Below are 14,384 nucleotides of genomic sequence, written 5' to 3' on the forward strand. Positions count from 1 at the left end.
AGACATCTTAAAATATCAGGGTTGAACTGCTCGAGTTTTGTTCCGAACAAACGGATTTTTCTACACGTCCTACGATAAAAGTGCAAGAAAATCAAAGTAATGTTAAAAAGAAAGTGGATATTTTTATTCAAATGCTACACTCAAAAACAGATGCATAAAAAAAAGAAGCCAAAAGATTAACGTCCCTGTACAAATTGCAGTAAGTAATTATTTATTGTGCATGTGGGAAGGGATACATGTAGCTTATATACAATCTTTATTTTTATGTAGTGCAACATAACTGTTACAATGCACTATGTTTGCGAAATGAAAATTCAATACTTTTAGCAAATTGTCATTTATTTTTATTTTTCAACGGATTACAAAGCTAAGCATGATTGTTGTCGGCAAAAGATTCGCATGAATATTGCACGCTTACAATTTGTGTATTAATTGTACAAAAACTGGGACATTTTACTAACTTTGAAAACATGTTGTTGTGTTTATTATAACGTAATATTAATGAAGTCGTGAAATTCTATGTATATATATTTTACTTTTTGTATAATTTGAAACTTTCTACACATATACATTTGTTCAGTTCTCAGTTGTTTTTATTGTATGCATGCAATTAAATGCATTCAAATGCAAAAGAGCGTATCTTCTCCCTTTCAGCAATAAATATGGTGTGGTTTCCAGCAAGGTATGACTGAAAGGGATTTCATATGGAAAACAAAGAACGAAGCTGGCAATATCCTTAAGTATGTTTATAATTAAATGATTTTAAAATTCCGTTGGAAATTAAAAAAAACCGCATGGTTTATCTACATGCAATTAATCAGTTATGTATGTGTCAACATTTATCAGTAAACAATTCGGTTTTCGGAAGTGATTATGGTCAATTATCTGTGATTAACGACATTGAAATAAAATTTTTGAATAAAAAACTGGACCAAAACATGATCATAAAGTTAATTACTTTCAATCTTTTATCATAACTCTAATTCGAGTATAAATCTGAACTTTTAAGTCATTCTAAACAGTCAGGGGCATTACTTAAACAAGTAACTTTTTTTAGTTACTTATATAGGTAGTTTTTGATTTTAAAAAAAATATAAAATTACTCAATAGAGTTATTTTTAATTTCAATAGAAGCAGGGACTAAATGTGGTTTTCATGATTTTTTTACATCTTTCATTTTATATCATAAATTTAAAAATTTGTAAGATTTGAGAGGAGAATAGACATAAAGGGTTACTTTAAAAATAATGACAAAAATGTTACTTGAATAAGTTATTTTGTACATCTTTGAAAGAATTAGTAATAACACTTATTTAAGGAACATATGTAATTGTTTTGGGTTACAAATTATATTACTTCAAGTCTTAATTAATTCATAAGTTTCTATCTATTTATATCTGTCTACTTTTAAGATTTTGAAGGAAAACGATATTTTAATAGTCCCAAGAGACCAACCTTTGACCAAGAAGCGTCGATATCAAAGATAAGTGCGTCAGAAAAGCAATTAGTGTTTCAGAAAGATTATATTTTATATTTCATGGGAAAAATAACCAGATGACTGTAAAAATTTGTTAAAACTAGTAAAATTTGTATAATTGGTCACCTATAAAAATAATATTTAGAAAAGTTACTTATATAAGTAATTTGTAAAATAGCCTCGTTTTCAACATTACTTATATAGGTAATTTAAAAAGTTATTTGTTTAAGTAATGCCCCTGACTGTTAAATGAAAAGTTTGCAAGATATATTAATTTTATTTAATTATCATACTTCAATTCAGATTCAAACTACTTTTCAGCACACATTGATTATTTTACCGACATTTGTTACACGCTTGCTAAAGAAATGATCTCCTTTGTTCAGCTGTAATGTTCAGTAAGATTAATTTTCAAATGATTTTTTTTCAGATATAATTCTGCAGAGAATAAGGAGATGTCCGATTTCATCATTGAATTCGTAAAAGGTCAATATCCTGACGAAGTGGAGGGGGTTGTAAGAGGTTTGTAGTACAAAAAAAATAAATAATTAAAATATTGGCGAAATTGCAGTTCTGCGGTACTGATAACTTTCAATAATATTTTTAAACGCTATATAGTTTCCATACCATAAATAAGTTTTAGTGTTATTGAATCACTTACTAGCAAATGCATAATATCATGTAACTTTAGTAGATTTATTTTCATTTCGATCATATCACATCAAAACAATCTGCAATGGACTACCAATTGACACGGTTTAGGCTCAATTCGAGAAAAGCAATCGTTCGTTTAATTATTATTTTGAATTGCATTAAGTAGATGTTTTGTTTTGTAGAAGAAATAAAGACAAATTTTGAATCGTTCAAAGCAAAGAAACGAAGAGAAGAGACTGGTAAACAAGAAGAACATAACAAGAAAATGGCTGTGTACAGCAGATTGAAAAGAGTAAGAACTGTTTTTTTAATATGGTAAACAATTTGGAAAAAACCCTGATTCTTGGATTACTTTAATCTGTATTAGTTCCAAAAAAAAAAAGCAGTGGTATATAGATTTCTGATACATCAATTTCAATTTTCAGCAAACTGCATATACAGTCTATTATAACAGTCAACGGATTTAGAGTGGAGCTTCATTTGTTATTATATACTTATATCACTCTAAATTAACAATGATTAGGGACCCCTTTTAACTTAATTCATTTTCTATTATAAGTACTGATCCCCTACGGATCCATAGAGGGTTAGTAAAATACATAGGGGGTGAGGCCGTAACGCTACAATACAATGTCGACTATTTCTTATGGCGTCAGATATAGGATCGCATACTAGAAGTTGCATCATTTTGCAGGTGCTTTTGGACAGATATATCATGTTATGGAGGGGTATTTGCAGAAAATACCAGTCAAGGGACTGTGAAATTTCCCGAGTCGCTAGGCGAAAAAAATCTGTCCCAAGACTGGTATTTTTCACAAATACCCCTTCATAACATGATATATCTGTTTAATTACACCGTATAGTTTGGAATGAAACTCTTTGATTTTTTTTAACTTGAAAGCTACGATTCATTAACATTTTTATGCACAATTTTGAGGCTAAGAGGAAATTATCATAAAACTGTGGTAATTATACATGTACTAATACGCGTTAGCTCGCTTTTTTATGTAACGTCATATCTAAGTTTTTTTGAGGGAGGATGCTCGAGAGGGTGAAAAAGGAATATCCAAAATGACAAATACCATGGTATTTCAGGCAAATTCACCGGCAGTGATGAAAAACAGGCGAATTCGTTTGAAATGAGGAAAAATATTAGAATATGCGAAAAATACACTGGCTACCAACCAATCAAAATCTGGCTTTCTTATATTAGGTGTTATTACATACAAAAAAAAATAGATTGCTTTTTGCTGGACGTTATTGTTTATAGAAATAACGAAAATAATAATGTCTTTATTGAAGGAGAGTTATTGAGGCATATATAGAATCTATTCAAGTTGTATGTATTCAAAATGAAATTAAAGGAATTTTGATTAGAGCTTAATTCGTTTTTTAGAAATTAAACAACAGAAAAAAGGCATTAAAAGAAAAATCCAGCATGCCAAAAGAACAAAAAGAAACAGTTACTAGTATGCAAAGTATGGAGATACAGTATATGTCTTCTGAACAAACCGATTCAGAACTGAGACGAAGGGTCGATTATCGTCACACTTCTGCCTTGGAGGTCTGACGACTTTGACAAATTAGTCAAAAAACCTAGACCAGAAACACGAAAATAAACTGAGCAAGAGAAGCAGACGACAGAATAATATTCGAAAGGTTGGGGCAGTTTCTTTAAGGAAAAAACCAGAAGTCGTGCCAGGACATGAATGGGTGTTTAGATAGTAAAAATCATTGATTAAACTGTATATTGTTTAGGTATGCAGTAATTGCTACATGTAATTGTTATTAATTTTTACATAATTAAATGTCCAAAGCTACAAAAACAAAGAAAATCGCTGGTAATTTTCAATTATTATGTTAACATATTTCAGTCTTCACGAAATGAAATGGATGCGAACAATTATACAAAAAATACACCCTCATGTCAGCATACCGTCTTCAACAACAACAAGCGGATCGTAGGAGGATGTTTTGATACAAATAGTTAATTAAAAGTGCTTCTTGAAACAACAATACTGTAGTAATAGGCAAAATTATAAATAACATGTCATTGGCAAAACAAAATTATAACCTTTTTGATTTGAAACCTAACATCACGGAAAATATATGTAAACAATGATTATTTTATTGAATTTTCTCCGTTGTTTTTGTTCAATATATGATGTGCTCCTGCGTAAACAAGTAGTTTATTTTATTTGCACACACACAGTAGTAAATTGTTTAAGACAAAATGGAAATTCTTCGAAATAGTGAGAAACTTCGGATAAATTAAATTTCAATATGTTTTAATGTTTCTTTTGTGTGTGATTATACAATATATGAAATAGCCATGTAGTAGTAATAAAAGTGAATCTGCTATCCTGATGTAAGCAATTATACAATGCATGTAGACAACAGCTGGTTTTACATTAAAAATCCTTGTCTTTGTGAAACTCTTCATTGTGTATTTTGCTCATTGGTGTCCAAGCAAGCATAATCAAATATAATATTTTAAACACATACACACGTACGTAACTAGGGACTTATAATATTATGGGATTCGTTATACCAATTGAACAATGAAAGGGAAACAACTCTTGTTAGAATAAGAACATTTTTCGTATCTTTAAAAAAATGAAGATTTTTTTTAAAGTTTAATACGAAGGAAAATGAAGGTATGTTTAAAGTGCAGACATAGATAAACAGAATTTTGCTTTAATTGTAAACTTATTTAAACGTTACAAACTCATATTTAAACGAATGATTTACACTTATTAGTTTACAAGTTAAGTTGAAAAGTGATAAGATGGATATTTTGAATATATATATGTAAAGATTAAGAGTGAAATAATTAGCAATTACAAAAAATCAAAATAAATCAAAAGAAGAGAATAAACAACATTCACTTTTGGATATCGGGTGTTGTAATGAAATTAAATATAAAAACGGTACATCAGCGGGATATTTAGAAAGTTTTGTTTTAACTTAAAGTTTTATAAATACGTTCATAATTATTAAGATTCTTATAAAAAAATTCAGTATGATAATTTTCGTATAATGATTATTTTTATAAGAACGGGGTAACCGGTTGCATATAATTGGGTGCTTTTTAAACCCTCCAAATTACGTTGGATTTCATTATTCAGCTCAAACTTTTGTATTCAAAGGGAACTAACTCTTTCTATTAAAACAATTGTTAGTTTAAAATTAGGATCAATTAGGTCATAAAATGGAATCCATAACAACAGGAAAATATATATGTTACATATACTGTTCCCAGACCACAACAATAGGATTCTTCAAATATCGTAATATTTATTATATTTAAAGGTTATGTTTTATGTATGTTTTATTGTTCCTTAAAACAGCTCAGTATAACAAAAAAAAAATCAAAAAATGCTCAAAATTAGAGTTGTATAATTCAATATGTATGCAGATATTGTTCTTGTTTTCAAATTATTATAGAAAGGAATGTTAGTTCTTTCATATGTCATGTATTTGTAAATTGAAAATAAAGAATAAAGTTAGTTAATACGTTATACAATTGTTTTTTTTATTCAGGTTTTCGCTTTAGTCAGGCAAATTCTCCATTACAGACAGCTTGTTTCTCTCATTGTAATTATCTCATATTTTGAGGCAGTCATGAGTCTTTGATTCGAATTATTGATTGAGGCAACTTAGGGTGCACAATTATGGCTTCATTTGTAATACTGGCGAATTTTTGCATAAACAAATATGTCATGCATTATGATAGAGTTTGTAAGAACTGTTATTGGTGATATATTGATGAAAACTGTTTTCTGTAGTGCATTTGCAGATCAATTGGCATATATTTAGTGCAACAAACACGAATAATACACACATTTGTTTATAGCATATGGAGTCAAAATGAGTTTCAATTTGAAGTAAATCTAGTTATATCACACATTAAATCTTTAAAGATGGAGTTGAATCTGATTTCAATTTGCATTAAATGAAAGTTTATTGTCGTATTAAATTTACAACTCGATGTTTAATCAGAATTAAAACCACAGTAAACAGCTTTCTGTTTGGAATATCTTTGACTTTAATGTGTAGTAAATCATGTTATACAGGTATCCTCTACATTAAATTTGAAGTTGTATGTCTATTAAACTTCAATAAATTTGAAAAATACTGGACAGTAAATCAGGTGTCGATTCGAGAACTTACTGCACCCAGTAAACTATTTGTAAACTACTATTAAATATTGCGTTTACTTGACCAATAAACTACCAGAAAAATAATAAACTCGGAACTTACAACTAGTTTTCAAGTAGTTTAATGATTCCTTAAACTAATCATTTCATGCAGTGCTTACAAATAAGTTATTGTCATGAAACTAGAAAAATGCTTGGGTTTTTTTTGCTTCTTTTATGATCCTTAATTCCTAAAGTTTTGAGGCAATTACCCCCAGAATAAATCCCAGCATTCCCTTTGTGATATGGAATCTGGGTAAATTTGGACACAGTATTTAAGCTTGATGCTGTCTGAATTTCGATTGTGATCAAATTTTTGAAATTATATAAGTTTCTGACACAAAATGAATGTGGTAAAAGACCTTAAAAATCTATTCTAAAAACTTTTCAAAAAAACCTTGTGGTACAATGCCAGAGAGATCCATACACTAACAAACAAGTTCAATGAAGTTATTGTCTGGAAGTTACAAAAATGCTTATTTTTGGCCTCTAATTCCTTGACTGTTAGTACCAAAATCTATCCCCACCTTTCTTTTGTTGTATTGATCGTAAAATTTCATAAAGATTCATTTACTTAAACATGTTAAACTTAAGTTATTGTGCGAAAACCAATGTGTCTTCGGACGACAACAACACCACCAACGTCATAACAATATACGACCTCAAAAACTTTTTGCAGTCGTTTAAAAATATGATGTTGCCTGTCAATAAATGCAACAAAAAAATCATCAGTTCCTTTTTTGTGAGAATTCACTCATTCAAAATCTAAAGAAATTTTCAGGAAAGCACTTTATCACAATAAATGATGATTTTTGTGTATACAAAACACTTTCGGACGTACAAAAATTTAAACCTGGTATCTTTAATAAATATTATTGTCTTACCTCATATCAATTTTTCAAAATGCGAGACATATTGAGGTTAATATGGTAGTTTGTGACAAGCTCATAGTGGAAATGTAAACAAGTTACGTAAACATTTAGGTTGGCTTTAATATTTAAAAAAGACAAATTTAATTTTTTTTTAATTATCACCTTGCTGTTATAGAAATGTATCCTGTTTTCATTATCGGAGTGTAAATAACATGCATATTACCTGCTGGAGTTGGCGTCATGTGCTGCCCTGGAAAACACATCACTTCAGGGACCTGTTCATGCAAATCTTTGCTCCCATCACATACTACAAGAAACAATGCCCGGAATGTCATGAAGGTCTGATGTGTTGTTAGATAAACATATTGTCCACCAAAATCCCAGAAGATAAGACGTCCAACTTTCATCTTATACTTCCCACTTTTGAGGACCTTTTCCATTTTCTTTCTTATTTCTTCTTTAGTCATTCTTGTTCTCATTTTCTTTTCCATCTGTTTTACCGTGTGAGGCACATTGGAGGATTTCGTAGATGGTAGAGATTGTGCTGCTGCAGACTGTTCTGAGGGCAAAGAGGAAAGTGCAGCTTTGGCATAACAGTTGGGCTTGTATCTGAAGCTTTGTTGGTAAGTTCACTCTCCTCCTCTTCTTCCAGAGAGGTCATTAAAACCTTATGGTACACAACATCCAGGGCATTGTAAGAGTCTGAAATTATATTTAATACATCAGGCAAATCAAATCCAAAACAGCTGCAGGCTATCAAAACCAAGTGAAGAATGTAAGAAAAATCAGTAATTAAGATAAGAATCATATCTATCAGGTGTAACATTTACATAATGCTATTAACACATTTTAAAGAGTCATATTTTAACTGATTGATTAATGACATTATTGATTATGGAAAAAAAATGTTAATTCATTGCATAATTTTAACATTTAAATTCAATTTCAAAATATAAAAACCTTAACATCCTTCTAATGAGATTAGTAATGATGTTAAGATTTCATACACAAATAAGATTTGATATTGAATTAATATGGTGCGTGAATAGAAGGCACAAAAAATGGCTACAATGTGAAACTATTTAAATCAGTACTATAACGTCTGCTGATAGCGCAGTCCATGCAATAGAGTTTTTTAAATGTGGTCAGATGTTTGTACTGATGCCCTTTCTCACCTTGATCAACAACAATCCACTCTTTTGTAAGAATATCTAGGCCACAGCGACCTTCTACCAGAGAAATCCCATCTGTCGGGTGTCGACCATCAGGTATAATTTCTCCAGCTAACAGCTTAACAAGAGTCGACTTCCCAACAGAAAATTGGCCAGTTACCATGCATCTCATATCAAAAGATTCATAGCTGCCCTTCCCTAATAAACGATTTAACATGGCAGACTGTTGCCTTTTTCCGATGGAATCTAAAAAAAATTAAAAAAAAATTGGAAAGTTTTGATTTGTTCATGTTGTGAAAAAAAAAATGTATCCATACAAACACTCATAGATAATTTCTCCTCATTTGTTGGTTAATATGTCGATATGTCATCTGATCGATATGTCAATGCGTTAAATATGTCACAATGTCTTTATGTCTATGTTTTTATGTATTAGCCTGTTTATGTATTGAATTATTGGTGTAATGATGTAGAAGTCTGTTAATGTGTTAGTTTGTTAGTGTTTTAATATGTTAATGTGTTGATATATAAATATTTTAATGTGTTAAAATTTCAGTGTGTCAATTTGTCTGTGTCGATGTATGAGTCTGCATGATAATGTGTTAAAATATCAGTTTGTCGATATCTCTGTGTGGATGAATTTATCTGTTAATGTGTTAATTCATAAGTGTGTTGATATGTCTACATGTTGATGTACAAGTCTGTTAATTTGTTGATCTGTTAGTGTGCCAATATGTCAAGGTGTATGTATGAGTCTGAAATTTTAGTTAATATGTCAGTGTGTCATTATGTCAATGTGCTGATGTTTGAGTCAGGGAATGTGTTGATATGTCAGTGTGTCAATATGTCAATGTGTTGATGTTTGAGTCAGGGAATGTGTTGATATGTCAGTGTGTCAATATGTCAATGTGTTGATGTTTGAGTCTGGTAATATGTTGATATGTCCGTGTGTCAATATCCAATGTGCTGATGCATGAGTCTATCAATGTGTTGATCTATTAGCGTGATGATGTATGTGTGCTTAAGTGTTGATCTGTCAAAGTTTCAATATGTCAATGTGTTGATGTATGAATCTGGTTATATGTTGATATGTAAGTGTGTCAATATGTCAATGTGTTGATGTATGAATCTGGTTATATGTTGTTATGTAAGTGTGTCAATATGTCAATGTGTTGATGTATGAATCTGGTTATATGTTGATATGTAAGTGTGTCAATATGTCAATGTGTTGATGTATGAATCTGGTTATATGTTGATATGTAAGTGTGTCAATATGCCAATGTGTTGATGTATGAGCCTGTCAATGTGTTGATCTATCAGCGTGATGACAAATGTGTGTTAAAGTGTTGATTTGTCAGTGTGTGGATATGTCAAATTGTTGAAGTGGGAGACTGGTAATATGTTGATCTGTCAGTGTATCAATATGTCAATGTGTCTGTTCAATATGTCATTGTGTTGATGTACGAGTCTTTTAATATGTTGATCTATCAGTGTGAATCTTTTAATGTGTTAAGTTTGTCAATGTGTCAATATGTATATGTGCTGATGTATGGGTCTGTTTATTTTTTGATTTGTCAGTGTGTCAATATGTCAACTTGTTAATGTTTGAGTGTGTTTATATGTTGATTTGTCAGTGTGTCAAAATGTCAATGTGTTGATGTACCAGTCTATTAATATGTTGATCTGTCAGTGTATCAATATGTCAATGTGTTGATGTGTTAAATCTGTTAGTTTGTCAATATGTCTATGTGTTGATGTGTGAGTCTGTTAATGTGTTGTTCTGTCAATGTGTTGATATATCAAATGTTGATGTATGAGTCAGTTAATGTGTTGATCTGTCAGTGTGTCAATATGTTTATGTGTCGACGTAAGTGTTAATGTATTGATATATCAGTGTATTAATGTTTCATGTTTGAATCTGTTAATGTGTTAATCTGTCAGTGTGTTTATATGGTAATGCATTGATTTTTAGGTCTCTCAAGGTATCAATATTGCATTGTGTTGATGTATAAGTCTTGTTATATGTAGATCTGTCAGTGTTTTGATGTATGAGTGTTTATGGGTTGATTTGTCAGTGTGTCGATGTATCAATGTGTAGATGTTTTAGTATGTTAATGTGTTGATATGTTGATGTGTGAGTCTGTTAATGTGTTGATCTGTCAATGTGTTGATATATCAAATGTTGATGTATGAGTCAGTTGATGTGTTGATCTGTCAGTGTTTCAATATAACAATGAGTCAATATATGAGTCTGTTATTTTTTCTAATCTGTCAGTGTGTCAATATGGTAATGTGTTGATGTATGAATCTGTTTAAGTGTTGATTTGTCAGTGTATCAATATGACAATGTGTTGATGTATGAATATGTTTATGTGTTGATTTGTCAGTGTAGCAATATGCCAATTGATGAGTCTGTTTCGTGTTGATCTGTCAGTTTGTCGATATGTCAATGTGCAGATGTATGAATCTGTACAAGTATTAATCTGTCAGTGTGTCACTATAGCAATGTGCAGACCTCGACAATAACGCTTGTCCAATTGTCCGGTACCAGAGGGAAAAAAGGTCGGACAAGTAAAAGCTGTATCAAGCTTGTCCGTTGGGACAAGTACAATTATTCTGCAGAAAATAAACTTCATCCAACTTTAATGAACAGAGTATAATTATAAACAACAAACAAACAAAACAAATATTAATTTGACATGTTTCTGTCACGTGGTTTCTGTATTCTGTCTATTCAAATGCAAAACCTTTTTCTTCGACTTGCAATCGATAATTTAAACTGGTTCTTTGTCAGGTACTTTTTAACAGGTCAAAAGTATACTATTCTCGGAAACCAGTCTTACTGATCCGAATCAATGCTGCGCTTTATAGATAAGGTAACTTTATAGTACAGTACGTCACCTGGACAGGTTTAGCTCGAAGTTTAAGACAGTCTGGCACCGTAGGACACATATTTAGTAGACATGATTGATAGACAGTTTGGCAAGACAGGAGACAATTTGGGACCAAGACAAATCAGTATCTCATTTTCTTACCTTATTATGTTCTTTTTAATAAATACCATATGAGTTTTCTCATTGGCAATCAGACCTCATCTTCTTTTTATTGATTGCATTTGAATAGATTCTGATGAGACTGGCATTGGTGAAAACTAGAACCTAAGTCCTGTGACATGACTAGATTCAGTTGTACTTGACTCATATTTTTGAAAAGTATTTCAAAAGAAATTCATCAAATTCAATTCTATTATTTAAATTCGTTTTGTTCCTTTAATCAACTTAAAATGTAAAAAGGTTATTTTGGGTTAAACAAAAATTGGACAAGTAACAATTTCATTCGGACAAGTAAGTTTTGGTATGTACTTGTCCTACTGGACAAGTTGAAAAAAAGTTATTGTAGACATGGTAGAGGCCTGATGTGTCGATGCATATATGTGTCTGTTATTGTGTTGATCTGTCTAAGTGTGGATACATCAATGTGTCAGTATATGAGTCTGTTTAAGTGTTGATCTGTCAATGTGTCAATATGTCAATGTGTAGATCTCTCAAGGCGTTGATGTGTAAAAAGCTTTAGAACTGTCAATGTATAAATATGTCAATGTGATAATTTGTCAACCGGTCAATGTGTCCATATGTCTTTGTGTCAATGTTTAAATGTGATCCTCTTTTAATACCTCAATTTTGAAATGATGATCTGTCAATGTTTTAATATGTCAATTAATTAATATGTCAATTTTTTAATAGGTCAACTGGTCAATGTGTCTATCCGTCTATGTGTCAATGTATCAATATTCCAAAAAACTTCTTATTCTGTATAATCCAGTTGAGCTGATGGCTGGTTTTCAGCATTTCAACTTCCCCTTATTAGCATTAGAGTCAACATGAAAAGACAGACACAAGTCCCTTAAAAATATTAAACATAAAATTGCAGATAGAGCACAAATCTCAACAAACGTCCATGAGAACAATTATTGATCCACCAGTGCCGTCCATCAGTTTGTATTTGAAACCCTTCAATACATAATTGCGTGATATCCTGTCCATTTACTTAATTTCTTTGATTATTCCACACTTTGTGAATACTGATAGTTTATTTTAGTAAGACGTCCATTTTCGCTGAACTTGTATACATTGAAGTTTAGGGGCCAGCTGAAGCAGCCTCTAGGTGTTGAATTTTCTCGGTGTGTTAGAGACTAATGGGTGGCCTTGGGCTGTTTTATGCTTTTTGATCTGGTTAAAGTCTCTTTAATGCATTCCCCATTTCTATTCTCAATTTTAATCAAATATGTAATTGCTTGAGTTATATATATTAACTAAGTTTCAAGTTGATGAGATCACAAACTACATGTTTATTTCAAATAACTGGGAGAGACATCCATGTACTTGTCTTAAGCAGATCAGCTATATCCCACTGTGGCAATACTCTCAGAAAAGTATGGATGTACTTAGGACAACAAATATCCGTATATTAGAAACAAGTAATTATTAATCATTTCAGTCGGTATCTGAATAATTTACATTAGATAATTACCTTCAACTACTGGTGCTGCAGGTTCCTGTAAATAGGTGTCAGGAGTCACTTCGGGGGATGTCTTTGACATGACAGTCTACAAAAGAAAAATAAGCTATAAACTATCATAACCCATGTGAAAAGTTGTCAAATAGTTTAATACTCCTACAGAAAAAAAAGTTGAGGGCTAGTTGAGGGCTATGTGGAGGACAGTTGAGGGCTAGCTGTTTTAAGCAAAATAGTTGAGGGCTAGGTGTTGAGCAGCTTTCTTTGGTTACATCTTCTGACATCAGACTCGAACTTCTCTTGAACTGAATTTTAATGCGTATTGTTATGCGTTTACCTTTCTGCATTGACTAGAGGTATAGGGGGAGGGTTGAGATCTCACAAACATGTTTAACCCCGCCGCATTTTTGCCCCTGTCCCGAGTCAGGAGCCTCTGGCCTTTGTTAGTCTTGTATCATTTTAACTTTTAGTTTCTTGTGTACAATTTGGAGTTTAGTATGGTGTTCATTATCACTGAACTAGTATATATTTGTTTAGGGGCCAGCTGAAGGACGCATCCGGGTGCGTGAATTTCTCGTTGCATTGAAGACCTGTTGGTGACCTTCTGCTGTTGTCTGCTCTATGGTTGGGTTGTTGTCTCTTTGACACATTCCCCATTTCCATTCTCAATTTTATAGCTCAACTCAAACCTTGCCAAGCACTGTATGTTTGATAGATGTTGCTCAACTGGCCCTCAACTGAACCTGGCCATTAAGTTGAGGAAGAGTTGAGCAATTGATCTTTGGTTTTCATATAGTTGAGCAAAAGTTGAGCATTTAGACTTTGATTTTTTTTTTGTAGTTGAAGAAAAGTTGAGCAATTGATCTTTGGTTTAACTTTTCATGTAGTTGAGCAAAAGTTGAGCAATTAGAAATATGAGCTGGTGATATAAATGTTATGTGCCCCATCTGTTTTCAATTTATCTCTGTGTACATGTGTAAAGTACAAGAAGACAGGAAATTTTATTGTAAATGTACACAGAGTTTGAGGCAAAATTAAGGGAAGCAGATGTTTTTATACATTTTTCTACAGGTATTTACTTTAACTCATAACATAAAAATAAAAAAACAAACAGTATTTTTTTTATTATAAGATATATCAAATATTCAAGATTTTGGTAATTAATAGTTATTATTAGCATGATTAGGGGCAAATGTTAAAAGGGATCACACTGTCACAATACCCTAAAAAAGTACATTGCATTAGAATTTCCACCATTTTGAATAAGTGTGTATGCACATTTAGTTCAAAATAGTGATATTTTAAGTGTCTTCTTAACTTTTCACAGTGAAGAAAAAATTAGACAACATATTTATGCATTAATTTATATATTATCAAGTGTGTAAGACAGGAGACATATTTATTGTATTATTAAGAGAATTTGTTTTATAAAGTTTTACTAATATACTAATAATAATATTCTAATACATGTATAATGAATATGGTATACAACTAT

General features: G+C 31.3%; 2 protein-coding genes across 2 annotated transcripts in view; one reads left to right on the forward strand and one right to left on the reverse strand.

Annotated features, from left to right (window-relative positions):
• Positions 1-555: 555 nt before the first annotated feature.
• On the forward strand, positions 556-4,725 carry LOC134717464 (uncharacterized). Its single transcript, XM_063579994.1, has 4 exons — positions 556-740; positions 1,908-1,999; positions 2,314-2,423; positions 3,528-4,725. The coding sequence occupies exons 1-4, from the start codon at positions 685-687 to the stop codon at positions 3,699-3,701; spliced, it is 432 nt and encodes a 143-aa protein (XP_063436064.1). The 5' UTR covers positions 556-684; the 3' UTR covers positions 3,702-4,725.
• Positions 4,726-7,529: 2,804 nt separating this feature from the next.
• The window catches only part of LOC134718294 (kinase D-interacting substrate of 220 kDa B-like), a 34,777-nt gene continuing 27,922 nt past the window's right edge, over positions 7,530-14,384 (reverse strand). Inside the window, exons 8-10 of the mRNA XM_063580788.1 lie at positions 12,905-12,980; positions 8,378-8,620; positions 7,530-7,904 (exon numbers count right to left, since the gene is read on the reverse strand). Coding sequence (XP_063436858.1) covers positions 7,699-7,904; positions 8,378-8,620; positions 12,905-12,980 — 525 coding nt within the window. The 3' untranslated portion in view covers positions 7,530-7,698. The remainder of the gene's footprint in view (positions 7,905-8,377; positions 8,621-12,904; positions 12,981-14,384) is intronic.

Source organism: Mytilus trossulus, chromosome 5 (assembly GCF_036588685.1).
Source record: "Mytilus trossulus isolate FHL-02 chromosome 5, PNRI_Mtr1.1.1.hap1, whole genome shotgun sequence".
Taxonomy (NCBI): Eukaryota; Metazoa; Mollusca; class Bivalvia; order Mytilida; family Mytilidae; genus Mytilus; species Mytilus trossulus.

Excerpts from the sequence above, each read along its gene's own strand:
- LOC134717464 (XM_063579994.1), top strand. The coding sequence starts at position 685 with ATGACTGAAAGGGATTTCATATGGAAAACAAAGAACGAAGCTGGCAAT. Across the intron at positions 2,000-2,313 it reads AGTGGAGGGGGTTGTAAGAG|AAGAAATAAAGACAAATTTT; the intron begins GTTTGTAGTACA and ends TTTGTTTTGTAG. Across the intron at positions 2,424-3,527 it reads TGTACAGCAGATTGAAAAGA|AAATTAAACAACAGAAAAAA; the intron begins GTAAGAACTGTT and ends TTCGTTTTTTAG.